We start from the raw sequence: 26,281 nt of genomic DNA, 5'->3' as shown, positions 1-26,281 counted from the left end.
GTCAGTCGGCGGACAGTGTTCCAAAGCAGCTACAGAAACTGTTCGTCATCCGCCGGAATGCGTCCTGCGCGCGCGTTCAGCCCACCGTGGCTCCTTCAACTTATATCGCTAACCTTTATTACGGTCGCTACCGCTAAATACCAGGTAAATAATAATTATATGGCTGTGACCATTTATTTTTAATTGCACATACTTTTATGGAATCCAAATATTTTTTGGTGTTAGAATTGAAAAAGCGTAAAATGTTTAAAACTTAAATACTGGTTATGATATTAACATGAGTAAAAAATAATAATATATTATGATTTTAGGGTACATTGATATGTCAGCAACGTAATACACAGATTTGTAAGACTTGGTTCGTACAATCAGATGAATTTCAAAACTTTAACGAGGTGGAGACTCCTACTTCCATCCGAATTCGAGAAAATTGTGGTTTCACTTGGATGCAAGCTTTAACACCTCAGCAAAAATTTTATAAGGTAAGATCTAGCGTAAATATATTCATATGTTGTCTTTTATTTTGCAAAGCATTAATATTCAAGAGAAATTGTTTCGCTGTGCGATTACATATTTAGTTTATAAATTCACTATACACAGATATTTCGATGCAAAGCGACAAATCTGATACATAATAGAAAAATTTCAATCATAATAGCGATAGTAAAAAGTCTGAAGGGGATTAAGTCTTCATTCTTATACGAATACAATACAATTTATGTCTTATAAGTTTACAAATTATATGAATATCCATTATGAAATCTCATTAAAATTTGTGTTCAAAGTGAAGGATACTTTGTACGGCCTTGTGTAGAAACTCACATAATTCTCAGTGACGTATTAATAGTTAACCATAATATAATGTGTAAATCTTAGCGTCTATGTATGTTCATTGTACATAAATTAAAATGTTAAATTTATAATGTCAGTAAAATCAAAGCAGATATGGTTGTGACGGGGTTATCTCTCTAATTATTATTTTAGTAATATATGTCAGTATGTTTTAGTTTGCAATCTTCTCCGAGGCTCATTGACCCAAAATAGCAATGTGTAGGTAATTTTTGATATGTATATTATAGACATAGTTAATATTCTTGAGAAATTCTAAAAATTTCATTATTTATTTTCGAAAAAGATCTGCGACTGCGGATCATTAGGATTTTACATTTAAAATAATAAAGATCTATTTCCACGACATTTTTTCAAACAGGTTCAACATAATTAAAGTTCATTATAAGAGTTTTAAATGAGATTATATATGTACATCAAAAAGGGGGTGAACCGTCAAATCAGAAAGACAGAAATTTTTGGATCATCTCATTTCTTATGACATGTCACTTTATTTGTGTTTGCCTTTTTTAAATATGGTATTTAAATATGATTTACAAAATGTAGGGTTTAATTTCCATCTTCAATTAGTAGGCGAAACAACATTAAAACAAAAAAAGCAATATGTAATCAAATTAAGGATATTTAATATATTTCATGACAAACCCACTCGGATTTCGATTTTCAAGATAACTTTAGATATCATGTTTTTTTAAATAAATAAGAGACGTAGTCAAAAACTGTTCTGATATACGTGTGACTCTCAGTACTGGTCATTTTGATAACTATTTAATAAAAACAATCATTATTATCATTACTTTCAATAAATGTTCCACTTTCACTTTCTATTCATATATTCGTTTATAAGATTGTTCCATTTTTAATACATAATAAGCAGGCAAGAGACAGTTTATAACTAAGCTGCGGTTTTATCTCCTGTAAGAATACAAAAGATAAGTTAAGTTGATGTAGCAAGGCCTATCAAACTCTGATTGACCCCTAATATTACAAAACTCTAACATTATAACTAAGATCTGTATATTTTTTCGTGTCAAGGTTTTTAGTATTTTCGTCATTTTATGTTTATTTTCAAACCAATATCGATATATCTGTTTTTAAATATAATACTATCAGATTGGTTAATTCTTTTTTGTTTCATTAATTATTTTTTCACTTAATTTATATCACATATGCCTTATCATTACCTCCCAAAACATCTCTATTTCATAACGTACTTGAAGTATACCCACCGATAATTTATTAATTGTAAACATTTTTCAGGTATTGAGCCTTAGTAAAATAAAATCATGGAAAAGGCTACACTGTAAAAGAATAATTATGATCGGTATGTTCTTGGACTGGAAAGAAATAAGCTATGCCCTGGGTGATACCGTAAGAGTTCGTCGACAAACTTTTGTTCCCAAAGGAAGATATCGTGGACAAACACAATCACAATATTTAGCTATTAATGGAGGAAGTGGCAAAGACGAGGGGAAAGCTGAAGCGCATTCTGCTGCAGACTCATCTAGAGCAAGTGTCAGTAAGTAAAATTTATATTTAAGTTGTGAGCATTTAATCCATTTTGTTTTCATAAATTAACTATTCAAATAAGTACTCGTTATATACAAATGCGCCGGGCTCATAGAGCTTAAGATTAAAATAAATAAATAAATATATATATATATATATATATATTTATAAGATATTCCCAACTTTTTCAACAAAAATTTTTGCACCTATTTAATTGTCATCATTATTTTTTATTATTTGAGGTGGAAATAGCGGTATGGGACAAGCTCAAAGTCAATCAATTTACGATCCTAATTGCGAAGATTGCCTTTCTGCAAGAGATGGTAAAGATGAAGCAGAAAACCTTAAACATCCAGGCATTACCAGACCTGAAAGCAATAGGTTCGGAATAAGTAATGAATGGCCCGGTGTCAATCAAGGAAATTATATTCCAGGCCAAAATGGTTACAATCCTATAACCTCACAAGGTGTTACACCCGGTAGAGGTGTTTCTCACATGTCTGTTCCCCAAGGGCCAAGTTATTATGGACCTAGCTCAAGAACTGATGGTTATGGTCCAATAGGATCAAGTGAAAAAGGAGGTTATAGTCCAAATGGAAATTATGGATCCCCCGGAGGATACAATAAAAATCAATACCAAGGAACACGACCTGGGTATAATTACAATAAACCTGGAAATGAAGTTGGGAGTAATTACATCCCAGATGGAAATAATGGTTATGTGGACCCAAACGCAAATACAGTTAACAATATCTATAAGCCTCCTAGGGATTCTAAGGTGCTAGGGACAATACCAGGGCAGAGAATAACACCGGGACAAGGAATGGGACCTGGACAGGGAATGATACCTGGACAGGGAATAGCACCTGGACAGGGAATAGGACCTGGTCAATTATTGGGACCAGGGCAGGGAATAGCACCAGGACAGGGAATTGGGCCTGGACAAGGTATGGGACTAGGACAGGGAATTGGGTCTGGACAGGGTATGGGACCAGGACAGGAAATTGGATCAGGGCAAGGAATGGGCCCTGGACAAGGTATGGGACCTGGACAGGGAATTGGATCAGGGCAAGGAATAGGACCTGGACAAAGTATGGGGCCAGGACAGGGAATGGGACCTGGACAAAGTATGGGACCAGGACAGGGAATGAGACCTGGACAAGGTATGGGACCTGGTCAAGGAATGGGAACTGGACAAGGAATGGGGCCTGGACAGGGAATAGGACCAGGGCAAGGAATAGGACCTGGACAAAGTATGGGGCCAGGACAGGGAATGGGACCTGGACAAAGTATGGGACCAGGACAGGGAATGAGACCTGGACAAGGTATGGGACCTGGTCAAGGAATGGGAACTGGACAAGGAATGGGGCCTGGACAGGGAATAGGACCAGGGCAAGGAATAGGACCTGGACAAAGTATGGGGCCAGGACAGGGAATGGGACCTGGACAAAGTATGGGACCAGGACAGGGAATGAGACCTGGACAAGGTGTGGGACCTGGACAGGGAATCGGATCAGGACAAGGAATGGGACCAGGACAGGGAATGAGACCTGGACAAGGTATGGGACCTAGTCAAGGTATGGGACCTGGACATGGAATGGGGCCTGGACAAGGAATAGGACCAGGGCAAGGTATGGGGCCTGGACAAGGAATAGGACCAGGGCAAGGTATGGGGCCTGGACAAGGAATAGGACCAGGGCAAGGTATGGGGCCTGGTCAAGGTGTGGGACCTGGACAGAGAATTGGACCTGGTCAAAGTGTGGGACCTGGACAGGGAATGGGACCTGGACAAGGTATGGGACCTGGTCAAGGTGTGGGACCTGGACAAGGAATGGGGCCTGGACAGGGAATAGGACCAGGGCAAGGTATGAGGCCTGGTCAAGGTGTGGGACCTGGACAGGGAATGGGACATGGACAAGGTATGAGGCCTGGTCAAGGTGTGGGACCTGGACAGGGAATGGGACATGGACAAGGTATGGAACCTGGTCAAGGTATGGGACCTGGTCAAGGTCTGGGACCTGGTCAAGGTGTGGGACCTGGACAAGGTGTGGGACCTGGACAGGGAATCGGTTCTGAGCAAGGAATGGGACCTGGACAAAGTATGGGACCAGGACAGGGAATGGGACCTAGACAAGGTATGGGACCTGGCAAGGGATTCGGATCAGGGCAAGGAATAGGACCTGGACAAAGTATGGGGCCAGGACAAGGAATGGGACCTGGACAAGGTGTGGGACCTGGACAGGGAATCGGATCAGGGCAAAGAATAGGACCTGGACAAGGAATGGGGCGTGGACAGGGATTAGGACCAGGGCAAGTAATTGAACCTGGACAGGGATTGGGACCTGGACAAGGAATAGGACCTAGTCAGGGTATGAGCCCTGGACAGTTAATGGGGCCTGGTCAGGGTATAGGACCTGGACAAGGAATAACACCTGGACAGGGCATGGGATCTGGACAAGGCATGGGCCCTGGACAGAGCATGGGACCTGATCAGGGAATTGGACCTAGACAGGACACAAGTAAAAGTCCAGGACAAGGGCGTTCTGGATTTGGTGGATACGAGCCCCAACAATTTGGACCTTATGATAGTAACTTAGGAACTAACTATATTCCTCAGCAAAATAACCCAGCAAATTGGCCTATGGCATCTGGTCCGTACGCAGGCCCAGGAGGAAATAATTATTACTGTTGTTTTGTACCCAACACAGGAGCCACTGGTAATTTACATCCTAATAATTACGGAGACATGCCTTATGGGCAAATAGGAGGTGTTATCAATGGACAATATGGGACAGGTACTGGACTGAATCAACCAAATAAACCTGGTCAATATCAGCCAGGAGTAGATTCCACACAAATGTCTTCACCAAATAGTCATATAGGCGGAATTTCAAATATACCCTTGTCTAACACACAGTACGGTACGGAAGTAGATAAAAGCACATCACCTGGAGGGCAATCGGGAGCTACTTTCAATGGTGTCATACAACCAAACCACTATGGGAGTGGTTCAAGAAGTTTAATGCCTGATGGACGTTTAGATATTAATAAGCTCACTGACCCAAATGGAAGTGGTCAATACGGCTCCGGTACAAACACATTCAACTCACCACAAGAAAATGTAGGGATAGGTTCTGGGGTCCCTAGTTTATATGATAGAAATATAGGAAATCTACCAAATCAACAATATGGAACAATAAACCCTAACCAACCCTCGTCGCCTGGGGGACAATATCGTAATACAATGGATGGAGGTATTCCATCTCTTCAATACGGAAGTTCAAATGTTCCAGACAGACAGTATAATTCAGGCATGGGAGTAAGACCTGGTCAATATAATGGGGCAAACAATCCCCCTTTACAATATGGAACTGGAAATCCTACTTCGCAAAACGTGCCTGGCGGCCAAATTGGTACTGGATCTTATAGTGTCCCACACCAAACTGATACTCAATATGGGCCTAATAACAACGGAGGTATTTCTTTGCCTGGACAAATATATGGTAATACCCCAGGTAGCAATTTATATGGTACAGACAATGCACTCCAACAAAAACCGCACACTTCCGGCAGACCGAATGGACCTGATATAACTAATACTGGAAATGTACCTGGAAGCCAGTTCGGAGAAGGTAATTTAGGTGGTCCTGACAGCCCTTATGGATTAGGCAAAGCAACGGTAAATCAAGTTCCAACAGAATATTCAGGAGGATCTCACGTCCAAGGACAACCATATGGGTCTAATGTCGGAACCGGACCAAACTACGGCATGGTTAATACACCTTATAATAGTAATGCACCAAGTGAAACCTATCACGGTAATAATGTAGAACAAGGCAAATCCTATAACAATAATAACGGAATTCCAGATGATGCACGTGGACCTCCAAATGGACCGTACAATCAAGAAGTAAGTAGAAAATATATATAATTTGTGTTTTTTTGTCCATAATAAGAGTAACTTTAAATTTTAAATTGTATAAAAAAAATCATCATATTTTGATGTTATTTATGTCCAAATTTTTTGTAACATTTCTTTCCTATAGTATTAATAAGTATCTTTAATAAAATGCACCTAATATAATAAATATATTTTTGGTTTTCTTAAAGGGAAGGGGCGTACAAAATCCTGTGTACAGTGGTATGATATCATTTAATATTTATTTATAAAACCATGACTTAGATATTTTTAGATTGTATGTACATTGTTTTTTGTAGGAGTACCACAAAACTATATAAATCCCGATACCATTGATGGAGACGACTCAGAAGCAGAAGCTAGCGTTGATCAAGGCGTAAATGGTACTGTTGCAAGTGCTTCATCTAAAGGAGGTAACGACAAAAGTCGAGCCCAAACAAACGTGCATGGTACTTACACTGGTACCGGATCCTTCCAAGCACAAGCACAAATTACTGGTGAAAATAAAGAAGCCCAAAGTGAAGTAAGTGGAGGAAAAAAAGGGGCTTCAAGTTCGGCAACAGGCAGTGGACGAAATAATAAATCACAGGCGAGTGTTCAACTTGGTTCTGAAACCGGCTCAGTTCAAACACAATCGCAGAGTAATGGTGTGATGCATTCTTCGAATTCTCAAGTACAAGGAAGTGTAAAAGGTGGTATGGCAGATGCTCAAGCTAGAGGTCCAGGAAGCACATCGTCTCAAGCACAAATTGGTTTTACACCCTACAAAGATAAAGATAAGTTGAATCATGACCTTCAAAAGACACCTTTTGCAGGCGGAGGAGTTGCATCTGCACAGTCTAGTGGCCGCACCGGCCAATCACAATCGCAACTTCACGGCACTTTTAAGTACGGCATAACATATAATGGAGCCGCGCAATCAGGTGCCAGTCTTGATAAAGATGCTATGTTCCCAAATAGATTATCTTTTGATAAAATAAACGTCTTTGATGAAAATGAAAAAAACATTAATGTTGATATTACTGAATTACCGCAATCTCTGAATACTGAAACATCACCTATTATAGAACCTTCATCCACACCTGATGTTTATTTTTCTACAAATGAAGAGGAGTTAACCACAACAGAAAATGTTTTAGACGAAACAAATAATTCCGATATTAGCTATGCTACCCATACACATTCCGATCATCACAAAACGGATTTTTCTGAACAAATAACTCCAAGTGGACCAACATTATCTGGTAGCAAGAAATCTTTTTCAACCAGTTTTAATTCAGGTACAGACTATGAATTAACAACTGACAAAGAAGAATTGCCCCCTGAAAACTATGACACTGAAGGCAGCTTTGAAGGGAATGTAGAACCTGACGTAGATCAAAGCGAATATTCTAACTATGATGAATATACCAGAGAATCTCCAACTCACCAATCTCTTCTAAGTTCTAATAGGAAACCAATAGAAGTAAAGCAATCATCTGGGGGAAATACCCAACACATTGTCCTAGGGTCCCTAAAAAATCATGATGCCGAAATCATTCAAAAGAATTCCGAACGTCCAGATGAAAATAGGGTTTATCAGCCCGGCGAGCGAGTTCCTGGTACTGGCGGATATACCATACCGTTAGGATTTACAGGGAGCGTTAAATCAGTGGCATCTAAAGACAAAACATATGTCGTGGGTTCTCGGGATTCCCCATCTCAAGCACAAACCGTAACATTAACCCCAGGCACAGGTAAAGTAAGGTATATGTATCCCCCGGCATATAGTAAACACGTTATGCCTAAGAACCTAAGATCGCTACATAGCCCGAGGGACGATAATAGATATGTATCCGTTTCCAAATCTGTAACTAGAGATCTGGATACTGAAAATAATATTCGCAAACAATATTCCCACACTTATTACACAAAATCATCATCCTGTGGATATTTTACATTTACTTGCACGATGGTGAGCAGCGCCGAAGGACGGAAAAAGGTTTGTAAACCAAAAATGCCTACAAACCCTGACGGAACACCAATAAGGTGTTGACGTAAATTCTACAAAAAAGACTCTAGTATTTAAATAAATTTAATTATATTTTAAGAAATCTTTAATCTATTAAGATAATACTTTATAATAATTAGTTTTTATTACACATTGTCTAAAATTCATATTTTATAATCTACAATAAGACTGTGACAATTAATAATATATTTTTTTTAAAGAACGAAAACAATTTTACTTAATAACTTTACATTTTATCAAATTGGCGCTGTAATTGAGAGCGAAAAATATACAGATTTTTGTCAACGAGTCTTGGAATCAAAAACTTCCTAACTGTAACTATACGTAACACATCCATTGACTTTCTCCAGCTAATAATTTTTAATAGTGTAAATAAAACTATAATATAATTAAGTACCGAACACTACTTAAAACTTATTTTTCAACCGAATTTATATAAATTAGCAATTTTGTATAATAAACATGTATTATATGCTATCCTCTTTTATTCTTTTCCTTGAAGATTTCAGGCATTATTTCTATTATAATAAGGTAGGTATCTTAAGTAATTTTTTTATTAAATATAAAAGATATCTGAAAGTGTTGTTTGGTGGAATGAAAGATTTTTAAGATGATTTCATACAATTTATTGATATAATTTAAGTACATTTTAAATATTGTTTTCAAATATGTAATCATCATCACACCGACAAAAAAACTCGAGTCACTTGAAACTTCATTTCGAATTACATTTAAACAACTATTTTGAATGTAATAGTTCTTTCAAATCTCTTAGTTTCTAATTTAATATTGGCGCTAAAATTATCAATTTAAGAAATATTTTATATAAGGAACGTACGAGTCTTTCTTTGATATAACATCTACAATTCATACAATCAATACATATATACGAACACTGAGAACAATAAGGTCACATCTAAAGGAATGTTTTACACTTGTACTATAAAAGAAACTATATGTAGTGACATCGAATAGTACATCCAGACTGGGTTAAGATCGACAACAGTACAAACTTTGATAAATAAAGTAATCACTATGTAAAACAGGTTATAATCTCACAAAATATTTCATTTACTACCACTATTATCTATAAGGAATGATAAATGCATTTATTTCACTATCTAAAATGAACACCAACAAATTCAGGGAGGATATAATATATGTTACTCGTATTGAAGTTGAGAACGAATTCACACTTAGTAATATATATCAATAAATCTTTTCTTTATACACGTGAAAGTGATATATATATATATATATATTTTCAATATATGGATAGAGATACAGCAATTACGAATATCTTTATTAATTGCAACTATTTAAATACATACTTTAAAAGACAAAAATGTCTAATATCAATGCTAATAAAAGAAACAATTTTAAAGCAGACAATGGCAATACGATTGATTTATAATCTAAAAATATTAAGACGTAGCTATGAGTACATCGATAAAACATTAGCTGCGTTCTCAGATATGGCTAGATCTGGATGAACAGAAATTTCTTATGATCATTTTAAGCGTATTGTTTAAGTGATTCCTTAAAAAAAAAAACATTCCTGTTAATATAAAATGAAAGAAAACTGATCGAAACAAGGATGAGTGCTACCAAATTAGCTACCAACTTAATTTTAAACGTCCTAACTATAGAGAAGCGAACACATTCGACACAAAACAATTGTATATAATCAGTCTATGATTGGAATGTATCGTACATAACTAGAAACGTGACTATTAAGATATTACTTCCACTAGATTACAATTAGCTTGTTTTACTATATTTTAATGAAATTTAATTTTAAACACTTAGAGTAACTCGTTAACACTTCAACGTTTAGTCATGATTACATTTTTATTACTAGGGATCCTATTTTATTTATATTTTTGAAAAATGTAAGTAACAGTGCCGTTACACCTAGAATATTAATTATAACGTATAAAATCATAAAAAATAAATCTATGTACAATAATTTTTTAAACAAATTAAATTAAAATGGCAAGTGTAATTAGATGACTCTAATACTAGTGAATTTGGTACATGAAACGCTTTCCAAGAAGTATATAAGTTTTAATATAAAAAAAAAAATGTCTCTGTGAAAGCATGTCTACATGTTAGGTACACTGTATCGAAGTATTATCAGAGAGGTAGGTAGGTAGTTAATAAATTTTTTTTTAATGCATTAATAAACATGTGCTGGACTGTATCAGACGGAAAATAAATATTGGACCAAGCTAATATGTATCTGTTGTCTTTAGAAACCTAGATACATATAGAGCTCTATGTACTACAAATATACACAATATAAAATTATAGAGAAATATAAATAGTAACTCATCTCACTTCAATATAGATTCTTACAAAAAAAAAAAAAAAAATGTTTCCCTATCATAAATACATCAAAATTATAAAATTAAATTAAGTACCTTTGCGACTTGGTGGGTTTCAGGATTGTTCTGGTCACATCAAACACATTTTAAATACTAGGAATAAAGCTTTACAAAACCTGTGTTAAAAAAAAAATATAATAATAATTATAGAAACAACTTAAAGTATTTTCAACCTTATTCAAAATATAATTTTCTTATTGTAATTACATCTAACATGGCAATGATTGTAACCCAAGTATTTAAACAATATTTCATGTTCAATAGCACACATATTGTACAGAGAACCAAACTTCATTCGTATAAATATTAATAATAATTTATTATGGATATATTAGAATTAATTCAGGTTAAAATTTCAATTAATCAACCAGAGTAGACATTTTTAAAGAATTAGAATTTTTCTTTTTTTTGTAATAAGTAGATTTATAATGTGAGAATATCAAATATCAGTATTTAGTAGCTCATAAAACGTATCTATATTAAAGTATATAAGAAAATTATTAGCTTAACACGTTTCGATTAGAGAGATCTATATTAGATTAGAAATTATATACATTTATAAAAAAAAAATTAATATTAAGTACAAAAAGATTACAAACTTGAGCAAAGCCATTCAACCTTTGTATATGAAAATACTCTTATTTTCAAATGAGTTAATAATAGTCACTAAAACGTGTAATGTCTCGAGCGGGTCTAACAACATATCAAATTTATAATAATACAATGAATAGTATAAGAGACCACAACAATTTCTGTCGCTGCACTGGGATCATTCACAATCTATATTATTGTGCACATTAAATACTTTTTACAGCTTAAAAACAATTGAGAAATGACCATTAAAATAAATCGTCATACGTTGCAATAAGAACTGTTTTTGATTGCAACAAACAATAATGAGTCCCGTTTAGAGAGCAATCATATTAAACCTAGCACACACATACTCCGTGATATCACACAGTCTATAAATTAATCACAACACACCGTTCAAAATTAATATAAAAACATACAATAGCCACACTGAAGCATAATAAAAAAAAAATCTTAATGAGATCATTGACAAGTAAAAATAAATTTTGAGATTCATTAAATGGCTCAGATTGAATACTGATAGGTAGAGGAACTCGCGTACGACCTAGACATTCGCTTATTAAATTTCGATACTATGTACCTATGCTTGAACTAAAATCTCATTCATAATAAGACGTCCACATCGTAAGAGACGGGAGCGAATTACTTTCCTTCGTTTAATAAACTCAATTAACATTATGATACTGTTTAAATTATTGTCCTTCCATATCTGCACGGATATTTCATAATACTGAACGTTATAGTGGCCCTAAACATTTCTCATACCTTCAACAATACTATTAAAAAGTTACAGCTTATTCGGGAAAGTAATATAATAACATTTCGTTCAGATAAAAAATAATTCTTATGGACATCTAATTATGAATCAGTGTTAAATGTAAGTCAAATGTAAAATTTATTAAAATATATTAAACGTATCCATAGAAAGTTCAACATATTAAAATTATATTTTACATTGTTAGTAAATAATATATCATTTCATAAAATACCTAATGCCGTTTCAATTCACCGATTCATTGATTCGTCGTGCCATTCGTCTCTCGTCTTACGATCAGTGCCGTCATATTCGTGTGAAGTTCCATTTTCAAATTCTTATTATATTAAAATGTCGACATTTACATTAATTTTTGTACTTACTTTAGATGCCGTTTATGATTTAATTAAAACATGATCAATTCTATATTTAACAACTGTCACGATTCAACCACTCGTATGAAGACATTAAAAAATAAAGGTAGGATTATATCCTACTCAAAATTATCTCTCTCCGGATATTTGATGAAGCATCTTCAATACAATTGTCATGCCTTTAAAATGAATTACATAAAATAGACTGCTCATAACTTAATAACAGAGTGGATTTTTTTTCATACATTAATCAACAGTTCGTTTCCATTTATCAGAATTGATATAAATTTGTGCAATACATCATATATCATGTTATAATGATAATCTTTTTCAGTACAAAACTTTCGAGGATAGCAGCGTCATCGAGCACGTCGACGCACAAAAGGTAAATAAGAAGGAATGACTTCAAAAATCTTAATCGCAATAACTCAAATGCAAAGACCAACAGGATTACCAAAAATGACAATCCCGCAGACGTAATCTTCATACAATTTTAAATTTCTTAAGTAGCGCCTCGTAATCTCTTCAGTCGCTCCTTCTCAAGATGATCCACTGGAGGCTCCCGTTCGAACGATGTTAGTTCTAGGGCTGTAACAAACAAGTCGATAAAGCTTTTCATCCTCATATAGATATGTATAATTTTTTATGGACCACATTAAAACTAACAATATTTTCTTTGAAATGTATTGTACAATCGAACTATCGATATCTGATAGTTACCGAGTTCAGTGAGCGATGGTCTATTGCTTAAGAAGCGCCAGGCGGGTAGATGCAGGTGTGGTGGTGGGGGAGCCGTGACTGGTGGACCATCCACCAGGAGACGGCGAGAAGCCAGCTGAGAGGACACGTGACGAGCGACCAGCGTACACTTATTGAAGTTCACACGGTTACCGGACAGCCTGGAGACGGACACAGAATAAATTTTACATAAATCCATTCAAAGCTCACGGTTTAATTATAATTTAACGAACGGACCGTATATGCTCTGTTTCCAAAAATATTAAAAGTTTTCTCACTTTGGATGCCAAAACACAGAACTTACTATTGTGAAAAAACACTGAACTTACTGTGTTAGACTTATATAATTTAGTGTGATTAATGTAAACAGTACGTCATAAAAATCCATATTAAAGTTGTTTAAATAATTAACTATTCGAATAACTGGCATATAAATACGTAAGAAATAAACAACCGTCGGCTACTTACTTGGTCGGCGACCCCTGGTTAGCGAAGTGCAGATCTCGGCAGGTGACAGACAGCAGCGGTACAGCCGTCTCTGTTGGAGCAGCCGCCAACGCCGCACGATACCTTACCACAAATATATACATAAGTACCTTAGCAACAAATGTAACTGTTCGAAAGAATAATTAGTACCAATTATTAGTATAAAATACAAGTGACTATTAAAATTACATTAATTCGTAGCTATAATCTTAAAGTTGCAAATTTCCACAAAAACTACAAAGAAACGTCACTGTAATATATAACGAAGCTAATCAATATAATAACCTAAGAAATATTCAGCTAGAGGTATATAATTATCTGCTATAATGTAGATGTTATATTAATTCACCTGGCGTGATTTCCACTAGGTTCAACGCACAATTCCAATTGCCGCAACTGTTGACCGCAGACAGCGCTCGTACGACTCCACTGAAACAATAATTTTAATTTAATACCTACCTCTAAAAATATACTTACTATAGATATACTAGAAGCGACATTTAATTTATGAATATTATAAGGAATAAATCGTTGACAACAAATTGGTAAATAATTTGCCTTATCCCCTGACTATGTCCCTTCATAGAATGACAAATGAAAATGTGGAATCAAACTGAATTTATCAAAACATACCTAGTTTTATTTGTATACTTGTAAACACCAAATATATTTTTAATGAAAGAACTATACTTTTGTTTGAATTGCAGGAATTTCGTTGATAATACAAGTTGCATAGATTTCTTAATATTTAATTTTGATAGATAAATAAATACATGTCATGTAATTTTTGATAAAAAAAATACTCTAAAACTTTATTCTTTTAATATGTCGTACTTGTTAATACCTTTTACCTTTATTACCTTTACTTAAAGCTAAAAGTAAAAATAAACTGTACAGGATAGCCTTATCTGCATCAAAGCTTAAACATACAAGAGAATTTTTTTTAATATGAGATCGTAGTCTTTTGCTCTTTAGCCATACATTTTAACCAATTTCATTAATGTCAAATCCTAGAACTTTTCGCTATTATGTAACTCATTTATTTCTGCCAGTTATCAATTGCAGTGTAAATCGATCTAGTAGTTAAAGTAGTTTTATAATACATATATATATATATATATATATATATATATATATATATATATATATATATATATATATATATAATTTGTATAATAACCGTTTTCTTAAGCCTGGTGATGGGAGCCATGTTGAGGGCGCTGATGATGGCCATTAGTGAATTGAAGTTGCCAAGGTTGAAGCACTCTCTAGCTGTCATTACCCACTGTTCCATCACACGAGCCCGATATTTGCTCTTTACTGCCTAATATGAAAACACCAAATATATTATAATATATATAACACATAAATATTTTAAAACAATATTATTTACACTGAAACCATGAGGTTGTCTTATAAATGCATCGCGAAAGAAATTAGTTTCTTTTTTTAAAGACAGTATGTCAAAAACCACCAGTGTCATTGGATAAGTTATTTCCGTGTATGTCTGCCACGGCCATGAGGAAGTTACATTTGTTACGGTATATTGGATAACTGAAATAACCATATTCCTAAGCGTAGATCGGAATAAATTGGTTACCGAACCACTTAATCCAGCCGTGAAACCGCAGATCACGGTTTAGGAATTTATGCAACAATTCGTGTCGAAAGTAGAAACAATTTTTAAGAAGATATCTTTTTTTTTAATAAAGCTAGATTCCACATATTTACCGTACAAAAAACTACAACAAGATCCTGACTAATCGAAAAAAGAATTTAATCAACTAATTAACATACCTTCAGGATGTCCGTAGCAACCAGATAGCTGAGTCTATTGAACCAATCAGCATAAGCTTCTAAATTCTTGGTGCTCTTAGTCTCTGCGTGATGTAGACTGATGCTAGAGGTTGAGGTCTGCGGCTGAGATGGTGCGAAAGTTTGAACAAACTCCTCCGGACCCACGAACGAGAGCCTATGAAGCTCCACTATGGTCAGCTGGTTCGCCAACTCGACTGGACTCAAACCGAGTGTCAGGATATCGCCCTACAAATAGTAAGCATGTAGTATTTCTAATAAGACCTTCGTTTATTAATAAATAATGATTACTGCTACTTTTCAATAATATAGATTTGGTATATAGATTGAGGGTGTTCGCTATAAGGAACTAGAATATTTTAAAATCACTTACATATTTCACTAAGCTAAAGAATTTTTTGTACTTCTTTGAATCTAATTTGCATGTTTTTTTTTTGTAGCTGTTGAATGTATTGTTTTAACTCACAGCTGGAAGTTGATCGCAGTTGGACACTTGCGGCACGTCCACCAGTGTCTCCTCATACTGTTCCAGGGCTGTCAGTTTGTCCAACAACCGTTCCAGCATACTTGACACCTCGGATCTAATAGAAGACATATGTTCCGCGGCACATCTAAAAGAAAAATTAAAATTACAAAGGCTAACATCTGCATTTTAGAAGAAAATTTTATAATATCAATATAAAAGCTAAGTATACGGAAGTTTGTTACTTTAATCAAACTATCACGGAAGAGAAGTTTTCCTTTATAATTTTCAAACTTGCAAACTAAGTCTTTGAAGCAGTATGGTCAGTTTGCTCCAAGTTAATATCGTTATAATGAAGTATATTTTACACGGATGACTTGTTTTTTTGTAATATAATATTAAAATAATATTATGTTTATATAAACAGTTATATTCGATCAACGGCGCGTAACCGAAGATTTAAATGACTTCTAAATTTAGTTAATTCACTATAGGAACCCGAAAAAATTAATCATCTACAGAATACGAACTAATTGTGTATAGATATAGTATATATATTTATAACTTAGTCCTAATAAAACCAGAAATTACTTAGAAATATAAATATAGTTAAAATACTATAAACAAACACTGGTTTACTTGACAATAAACTGTTAGTTACGTCTTCGCATATAAGTGAATTAAATTGAAATGTGCTCTGTAATAAAATATTTATGGTTTCCATTATTTTATAAATTATAGTTAATTGGGCAGTTGCTTTGATTAAATTAGAATGTACAGCATTATTCAACAACTTATCCTTTGCAACGACTTCTTTTATGGTTTGTCTGATGCTAGAAGGGATTAGTTACTGGGATATTTAATTTCGTTAAAGTTATTACTTGTTCCGTATCTCTCTCAAGTGCTTGAACAGCTTCATTACACCATAAAGCAATGTCAACATTGATGGTGCCGCCAAACAAATGTTTAAAGACGACTCCTGACAGCAAACTGACTCATGCAGAATTTTAAGTTCTTTGATAAGGAGATATAAAATTACAACGTATAGATATATCTTACTAATTTTTACTCGCGACTTTGTCTGAACACTGTAACAGGATCCAGAAAATTTTAAATCAAAACTCTAGATATGATAACCAACCGCTAGATTTATCTATAGTCTGTGCTACGAGACTTCATCTAAAATACAACCCTCACACCATGATGCCTGGGAATCCTTAGGAATTGCAGCATAAATTACCTATAGCCTAAGTCCTATTTTGATATCATACTTAAATTATTGTAAAATTTCATTATAATCCGTTATGTAATTTTGAATGGCCAACAACAAATATACATCTGCACAAACTTTCCCATTTTATTCATTTATTTTTTATATATGTAAATTTTTCTCCTATATTCCACAAATTACTAGCTTAAGTTAGTATGATATCTATAAATGTTGAGTAACAATTAATGATGCATCTAAACGAATAATCAAACTTACATGTCCATAAATTAAGAAGTACGAAGCTAATCGAAGTAAAATGAATTTAAGGGACGTTCTGATACGGATTTATGATATCTGAGAAACTAGAGACAACAGGAATGCCAGAAAATTATTACTGGGGTAAACGTTTAATTTTTGTCTAACTGAACCTAGTACTAAAAACTAGATTCATTTCAATAATATGAAATTCTATATGTTTTCGTTTAATATATAAATTTAATAAAGACTTTTCAATACCGAAGAAGCTGAGGCTTTACGTAAATGTAAGACGTAGACGAGAAAATATTAAGGCGGTATTTAAGTATATTAAGGGTTGATTATATTAAGAAATTTTTTTTTGCAAATGCTGTTTTCAGTATTGGTAGCCTGTATAAAAGCTCCGGTTGTTTGACGAAAAGCTTGACGTGTCTGACGTAGCTCGCATCATGTCATAAGATAATCTGGTTCCCTTCCAGAAGAATCGTTCGCCTATCAATTTTGTTCTTTCGGGTTGATCCGATATGACCAGCTACAGAAAGATAATGATTGTCCCTCAGATTATGTTGGATTTCATCTAAGAATGGATTCTGAATAATATCGATATATATATATCGTATTTATGTTTCGTATTATTTCTATATCGATTTTTTATGTTCTATTTTTTGTAATAATTTTGGAATTAATGTTTGTCAAACAGCTCTTTATAGTCATTTACTATATTATCAATTCCATCAAATGGAAGTACATGAGTTTGAACAATTTACAACAAAGGGACTTAATAGATTTCAAGATTTACCAATAACATAGTTTAATAAATATAGTAATAAATCTAACACCAAATATCTGATTGTATAGCTTGTTTTTATTGAGAAATTTATTATAATTATTGTTCAATTAAAAGCAATTTCATGTGTGAATAATTAAATAGGAAACTTAAAAAAATTGTGTGGGTGGAAATGTTATGGCTATGACCAGTTCGAGGAAGTAATGCTGTTATCAAAATGAGTTTATATATAACAATAATCGAAATATGTTTGCTTTAGTTTTAAGAATTAAAATAAATATTATCAATAAATTTAACCAAATCATTAGCTTAACAATAATTATTTTCGAATTTTAATGCACTTAACACTAGAAAGACGGGCGGGGCGCTTTGACCCATTTATTAAGATAAACAGTATCCATTTGAAGGTTCGTCATAATGTTTACATTATTATTTTCTAGCTGTAATGGTTACACGTGAAATAAAATTGTATAGAATCATAGCAAATTTTACTTTCTTGGAGCAAACAGTGTTATTCAGTTATTTTACAATTTCCAGGCTGAGCGACCATCAAATATGACAATCATCGCCTGAGGATCAGTCAGACGGTGAGGGTGAAGATGTAGAAAGTAAATACGAGTCAGAAGAAGAGATAATTCCTTCCGAAAAGAGTTCTTCAAGCACTGACGAGTCAAATGATTTGGCCACTAGGTTATTATTATCTCTTTTCTTCACTTATTCGATAAGAATATTTACATCTATTGATTATTAGAATTACCAACGTAGATGATTCGACTTATACGATACAATAACTTTTAAATATTTTTCGTTGCCTTTCCAGCTACTGTACAACGTCAAATATCATTTAGATTTAAGGGGAAGAGGACGAAGGAGGCAAGTGCGTGAGAGTCGCGAAATGCAAGCTGCGGATAATGCGGACGATAACAGTATGGTGTCGTCAGTAGGGGTATCGTGAAAAAAATCTCTGGAACTGAGCTTGGTCAAGTAGACCGACGAGCACAGCACTACATTTTGACTGAACTCTGGTCCGACTCCGTATGCAAGAAAGCAAATTGGCGAAAAGCTTATTACTGCCTGGAAACTTTTATTGGACAATAATAATCTGCGTCATATTAAAAAGTATTAAAAAAAAATTAACTGTAATAATAAATCCAATAAAATGTGTGATGTTTGCAAAAACCATTGTGAACAATGCAATCAATCCAAAATATATCTTTGTCAAAATTGTAAATAAATTAATATAAAAGTTCTAGTTATTAAAAACTATATTAATACGAATCAAATTAATGTTTGGGTGATAGTCCCGCCTTTAATAAACATATTTGAAATCAAATGCTCATTGCACATATTAAATACGTAGTATACGTTTTTACTACGTAGGGTCAATTGACCCCCTTCTTTGAGCCGTCCTTCTTGGTAAGAGTATTTTGCCGTCTTTTAAGAGTTAAACACTGTAAAGCTGTAACATATTCACTGTGGCCTTTTTTACATAGATAAATACGCGGCACATAAAGTTGAACTGGAGCAAATTTTTTTGTCTAATGGAAATGTTCTTGTTAAAAAAAAAATAAATTCTAATATTGGATGTTGAGTATGTGATATACTATCTAAAACTAGACAATTCCAGGGACTTTTTTGATCTCTTTCCGGCTGCCACAAATACTAGAATTTAGTCTCAAACCTGATTTTTCTTAACTTATTACATTTAGGTTAAGATATTTTACGAAAAACTCGAAGTCTGGTAAATTCAGTAACTAGGTAAAATATGACATAAATAGATACTGCAACAGAACTTTTCAATCAACTGACGATAATATTGCTAGGATTTCATAATCAGAAATCATAGAGACATACGTAATAGCTAAAGGTTGAAATAAAATAATTGCTTGCTCTAAACTGAAAGGGTTTTATTTCCTAACCGTCTGCTTAATGTTAAACAGTTGATTATAGTTCAGTGATTATCGTCTCAACGGTACCTCTGAGTGATGCTCCTGACGAGGGCCATGACGCGGTCGTCGCGGAAGTCGTATGGAAACATGGCGGTCCATTGGCTGAGAACACGGACCAGTGACGTCATTTCCGTCACCTCGCGATCCATCAACTCCTTCATCTCGTTCTTACCCTGCACAAACAACGACTATGGACATCAATCAAAATCTATCATCGTGGCCAAACAGATAATTGTGAATATAAACATATTTATTGAAATCAAATGATATATGAAATTGCTATTTTAAAATATGCTTTCAAAAAAAAAAAATCAGTTCAGTAATTTTTAGGAAAATCACTGGCTGTTTTAGCACACGTGTAATGCCAATTATTATTGTACTTATGAAGATTTGTTTAACTGTTTAAAGAGAATATTCAACACGTGGCCCAATGACTTTCTAAATTATCTCTGAATGATTTGAAAAGAATAATTGCATTGGTTTGCATGAAAATACACACAGATAAATGAACTCGCAAAATACGAAACCGTTTAGGCACTAAATATTATAAAAGTAACAAATTAATAAAAAAGCAAAGCCTACAAAAAAAGGTCGCAAAATAGTTAATGTTATACAGAAGATATACATGTAGAAAACTCACCACCTTATCATAATTGGTGAAGTACCGCTTGCAAAGCTTTGCCAGCAGTTCGTGAGGCTTGACGAACAGCCGTGAGCACAGAATAAAAGTAAACGTGAAGGACTTCGTGGCACCGGGCCGCAGCATGTCCACCAGCCCATCAAAAGTTGAGCTCACTATGTTACCATCTTTATACTCCACATCCGATTTCTCGGTGTATTGACTCGACGATTTCGCAGTCGGTGATAGTACCGTTGACAACTGATACATATCTTTGTATAAGTACTACATTACCGCAACATTATATATCTGATTGTTATATATTTAATATTATTCTATCACACCTGATTAGGCTCCACAGCGGCAGCGGTGAAACTGATACCACCATTCATCACCATTTGTTTGCAGCTGTTCTCCGACATGAACTTGTTACCTCTCACCATTGAATAGTAGTCATCATTCTAGGAATATTTATTAGTAAGAATATTTCATTATGAAATTAACAAATACAAACGTGAAATATGTATATTAATCAAAATCTCAGACAATTGGTAGTTGGTGTATAGGACGCGAATATAACATATTATAGGGACTTAAAGTATTAAATAGAAAAAATTTATAAACAGGGACGTAAAAAGGCTCCAAAAATAAGTTAAAAACGTTTAATATATTTTCTTTACCTATAAAATAGTAATGTTATATTAACTGTATTCAAACTGACTGTTCGGGAATAAATAAACCGATAAATTTATAAAAAAAAAATCAATGCAATATTTTTAGATATTCAAAATAATATTAAAACTTTAAAAAAGCTAAACAGCAAAGTAACTACATCATGCACTCAAGATATAAAAATAGCAATCCCTGCCAACCAAGAGCACTAATTACTAACAACAACTTTTAATAAATGTCTCGCTTCAAAGTGAAATAAAATCCAATATCCTGCTTCCATTCCTATCAATATTTCACGACAAGAAGGAACTAAGAAGTCAATAAATTTCAAACGAAACAAGCTTGCAACTGCGACCTAGATTTTACATAAATGCTGCACAAAATATATTTTTAATTAATATAAGCAAAAATAATGATACCGGCTACTTTTAGACATGTAATTACTATTAATAATGCGTTTACATTTAGTATTACTGCAGTTATGATAAACAATTTATAAATGTTCAAGAAAAATATCGCTGAATAACATATTCACTATTTCCTTTCAAATAACACTAACCTTATACATAAAAACCAGCCACAATTTTAAATTCTACTTTCTATGAATTTTATTCTGCAATACGTCCTATTCATAACGATCACAAATCAAAACTGAAGAGGCGCGAAGAGAGCAATTCAATCATAAAATATATAAGTAATTTTATAGTTCATTGACTAGGATATTTCAAGATTTTATACAAATAAAACTTCTTCCTACAAATTTTTATGCGATATCAAGTATTTTTTATATATATATATACATATATACTTAAATATAGTTAACATGTACTGGTTTCGCTACCGTAAAACGAATAAAGACAGAATTCTAGTGACTAGAATAACAACGTATATATTTATATGATTTTTTAACTATATAAATTAGTTTAGGACTTTCTATTATCAATTAAATGTAACAAGTAAATTCTATAAGAATTTATAATAATAACAACATAAATCAACACCTAGGACATATACATTTGTACATAATACGTTTATTGATTTAATAATAAGCAAGATATAAATAAAAAAATATGAAAAACCACATATTGCTGAAACAATACGTGAATCAAATAATAATTACATGTTAAACAATTTCCGTGACTTCGTATATTATTATTATTTTTAATTTTATAGGACTTCGTACAGATCAAATCTTTAAGCAATGTCCAATTATACTCGACGTAAAAATATTAAATAATAAAAAATAACACCGAAAAAGCAATCTACAGGTTGCAATTTTATAAAGTATAATATATCGCCATTGCTTTAACACGTCATATAAGATGAATTTCTCTTAGTATTGTCACTTTAATTAGAAAGGATATTGCTCTATTTACGAACCAAAGAACATAACAACGTAGCGGATGTCTGAAGCAAAGAACCATCATTTAGGAGGAAGCTAAAGGAAATTTATATAACAGACGCTATACTTGTTACGACGCAAAATGTCTATAGTTAGTATAAATTGCATACTATATATGGTCATAAAACTTTTACTAGATGTGAAGAACTAAAAAATGACAAAAAAATTTAGGTAAAAAAACTATCACAGTACCAGAATTAGGAAAGTGGTATAACAATATTGAGAAATCATACTGAATAAAGAGAAAGGAAAATAAAATAAACAATATGAAATGAGCATGGAAGAATAAATTTGAAAAAGGTTAAATTACTTCTATTATATATAAAAATTATTTATACACATGTAGATATAAAGACTAAGCCAAAATCTTAGAAGTCCTTAGTAATAAAATTTATCATTTTATAAAAAAAAATCACTTTACTTAAAACAACACAAGGTGCTGGAGCAGGGTACATAGTTAAATAGTTAAAAAACTAACTGTGATTATATTTAAAAATAATTTGGATTGTAATCACATATCTGTTTAATAAAATTTCTAACCTTAAACACATGTACTAACGAGTTTTGATATTATATTGCAAATTACACGTATGCTCCAGGGATAAAAGAAATAGTCCTATAATCCCTGCAATGCTTTCTCTAAAGGAACTTCTTTTTTAAATATTTTAGATCATTAGACTCTCTTAATAAGATCAATATATAAATTAGAGTTGTATAATAGGTATTGTATGTGTAATATTGCAGTCAACGCCAACAAAAACCAACATCAACAAAAACAAAGACAATAAATAAAAGAATAAAATATGGCCTATGTTGATGGAAACAAAAAAATAGGATCCCAGGACCGGATTGGATGAGGTAGGCAACTGGCAACCCTTATCATAAAACACTTGGAATCGTGAAGGAATAGAGCAAAAGAATTTTTTCGGCAAGCTCAAAATCTTTTTTGAAGCTAATTCAAGAAAAAAAGATGTCATCAAGTTTTGGGTGCTTTTATTGTTATTTAAAAAAAAATAAAAGTAACAAAGTGGGGAACTAAAGAGTTGGTGATTAAAATTACATACATTTGATCATTGTTATAATTATTTGGGATTAAATAATGGCATGAATTTAAACTTACATCATAATAAGAGAGTCCAGTGCCATGGAGAAGTGAAGATTCAGTGGGAAGAGATGAATGTTCAGGAGGTGGTGGAGCTGGCTCGGCAGGAGGTGGCGGCAGCTGAGAGCAAACCCAACTTGTTTTCAATTATTATTAATACTGATTGTTCGTTATTATTGAGAGTAATACATCTTAGATTTGCTACATGAATAAACAGTGCAGGATGAGGTATTATATTGATAAGGAATTTGTGTAAAACTCACCTTCACATTACATCCGCTACATGATGCTTCATTCAATTTACTTGCGTAGTAATACATAGCCATTCAATATCTGAGTCCAAATCTTTCAACTGCGCTTCCTTAGAAGCTCAATGAGATTATATTAAATAATCCATCATAAAAATATTCCACTATGACTGCAATGAAATTTATTATATCATAATGAAATCTAAGATTTTCGAGAGTTTTATTCATTTAAATGAAACTAGTATTATTCGGATATGCTATGCGGATTTTAGAGGTATAACGGCTAAATCTCTCTACAACCTGCTAAAAGACTTGGGCCTGTCCAGAACTCACATTAATTCGTTCTTGGAACGTACTTCGAAGGCAGCCCTAGTAGGTTCTTTTCAAATATGGTTAAGTAGGGAGAGGAGCTTGGACAGTGGAGGTGAGCGTTTAACGCGCGTTAGTTAGGGGCCCCTTAAACCTACACCTGGGTCGCAAGTCCCAAGCACTGTTGAAGCTCCACTCCCTGCAACGCAATGGACCCGGCACCCGCACGGTGAATCCATTGAATGCTAAGAGGTTTCGTCTCATTTAAAAACTACATAATCCCGACGTTTCGTTTACTTTGCAGCAACCGTGATCACGGGCAGACGAGTCACAGTCACAGTCGTGATCACGGTTGCTGCAAAGTAAACGAAACGTCGGGATTGTGTAGTTTTTAAATAATAAAATCCGTGTAGTATATCAGAGTAATACTAGTTTCATTTAAATTTATTATATCATTTTAATTTTCATCATGTGTTTATTATAAAATATTTTTCATCATGTTTTTATGATATGCATAATATATATAATAATTTATCACTCAATTCATTGCTAAGTGAAAACTTGGAGTTGGAAATTTAACTACCTCTTTTTGAAAGAATCCACAAGTCTTTGTTAGAACTATGAAGATAAAAACAATTCCATGTGTCACAGCAATACAAACATTTGAATAATTATGGACAATAATATATTTGCTAGGTAATATAAATTATAGGAATTGTATATGAAATTAGCACTCATAAAGTAAATGAAAATTGTTGTAAAAACACAATGTTATTTTTAATTAACATTTAAAGGAATGTGATATTATACTTAATAGGATTGTTTTCTTGGTGGAATTTTGTATGATTTATTGTTAAGGAATAAGAGGTATTTTACAAATTTTGAAAATATTGAATTTATGGATTTAACTACAAATTTCTACAGATCCATTCATATTAGACTAGTTTAATTAATTTGACAAAATAAAATTACACAGAAGGATAAAAACTCATCAACATTGAGTTTATTACAAAGTAACATAAATCCATAAATTAGTCAAGGGGAAACAAAACAAAAGTGGCCAATTATAGTAAATTAAAATAGATGTCAACTCTAATAAATTCCCTGCCTCAAATTTTGATGCTTTCAAGAGAATCCCTATATTATATATTATATAGTAATCAAAAAATTTAATAATCTTATGTTTTCAACAAACCCTGTGTTAATCATTTAATAATTTCATAATTACAAATTTCGATACATTACTTAAAATAATATTTAGTTATTTAAAGATTTTTTTTTATGTATACAGGTAAATCTTACCTAAATGTTAGTGATATAAAAGAAATAAAATCATGTATATCTTTAATTTATACGTTCATAATAAAACATTAATTTAAAAAAACTATAACAAATATTCCAAGACCTTTGCTCAAGTATTATGTGCACCACCATTTATCTATCAAACATTTAAATCGAAAACGCTTTTACTAAGTGCAGTGAAAGTAGCGTCTATAAAAATAAAAGTCTTACCGTTTTTAAAATCACACACAACTCAGTGAGCTTTTAAAAGAAAATTTGACACATCATTCACGTTAAGATTAATTATAATATTCTATATCACAAATTTTCAACCCAATATCTAGGAAATCCTGGCGGCACTAACACTGTTTTTTTTTCTATTATTTTTTACTCATGAAAAAGTATTGTCCAGTGCCCACCCTGGGCCTACCACAGATAACCTATCTATATTTTTATAAATACAGAGATAACTGCTGTTATTTTAACAATTTAATATTAGGTTAATAGTAACTGAGTAAATTTTTCCTTTTTGATTTAGATACATTTAAATC

At 33.1% G+C, this 26,281-nt stretch overlaps 2 protein-coding genes across 8 annotated transcripts; one reads left to right on the top strand and one right to left on the bottom strand.

Moving 5' to 3' along the window:
- Window positions 1-10: 10 nt before the first annotated feature.
- LOC116777827 (fibroin heavy chain) lies at window positions 11-8,749 on the top strand. 5 transcript variants are annotated; one of them, XM_061526430.1, is made up of 8 exons: window positions 11-144; window positions 312-482; window positions 2,110-2,368; window positions 2,601-4,277; window positions 4,332-4,367; window positions 4,404-6,268; window positions 6,469-6,499; window positions 6,577-8,749. In XM_061526430.1, the coding sequence occupies exons 1-8, from the start codon at window positions 58-60 to the stop codon at window positions 8,310-8,312; spliced, it is 5,862 nt and encodes a 1,953-aa protein (XP_061382414.1). In that variant the 5' UTR covers window positions 11-57; the 3' UTR covers window positions 8,313-8,749. The 5 variants fall into 5 exon arrangements, with proteins under 5 accessions (XP_061382414.1, XP_061382413.1, XP_061382412.1 ...); XM_061526429.1 differs by having other exon boundaries at window positions 2,601-3,989; window positions 4,062-6,268; XM_061526428.1 differs by having other exon boundaries at window positions 4,332-6,268.
- A 159-nt stretch (window positions 8,750-8,908) lies between these two features.
- On the bottom strand, window positions 8,909-26,150 carry LOC116777701 (ras-GEF domain-containing family member 1B-like). Of its 3 annotated transcripts, none has more exons than XM_032671381.2 (13): window positions 25,962-26,150; window positions 24,156-24,310; window positions 23,911-24,012; window positions 21,061-21,177; window positions 20,738-20,977; window positions 20,125-20,270; window positions 15,900-16,044; window positions 15,416-15,661; window positions 14,799-14,942; window positions 13,968-14,047; window positions 13,601-13,702; window positions 13,115-13,293; window positions 8,909-12,982 (listed from the first exon to the last, which is right to left on the bottom strand). In XM_032671381.2, the coding sequence occupies exons 2-13, from the start codon at window positions 24,216-24,218 to the stop codon at window positions 12,897-12,899; spliced, it is 1,650 nt and encodes a 549-aa protein (XP_032527272.1). In that variant the 5' UTR covers window positions 24,219-24,310; window positions 25,962-26,150; the 3' UTR covers window positions 8,909-12,896. The 3 variants fall into 3 exon arrangements, with proteins under 3 accessions (XP_032527272.1, XP_061382426.1, XP_032527273.1); XM_061526442.1 differs by having other exon boundaries at window positions 20,741-20,977; XM_032671382.2 differs by lacking the exon at window positions 23,911-24,012.
- Window positions 26,151-26,281: the final 131 nt, after the last annotated feature.

This window comes from Danaus plexippus, chromosome Z (genome assembly GCF_018135715.1).
Source record: "Danaus plexippus chromosome Z, MEX_DaPlex, whole genome shotgun sequence".
In the NCBI taxonomy this organism is placed as follows: domain Eukaryota; kingdom Metazoa; phylum Arthropoda; class Insecta; order Lepidoptera; family Nymphalidae; genus Danaus; species Danaus plexippus.
Note: the sequence above shows the minus strand (reverse complement) of the source record. Positions and strands in the feature narration are given on the sequence as shown.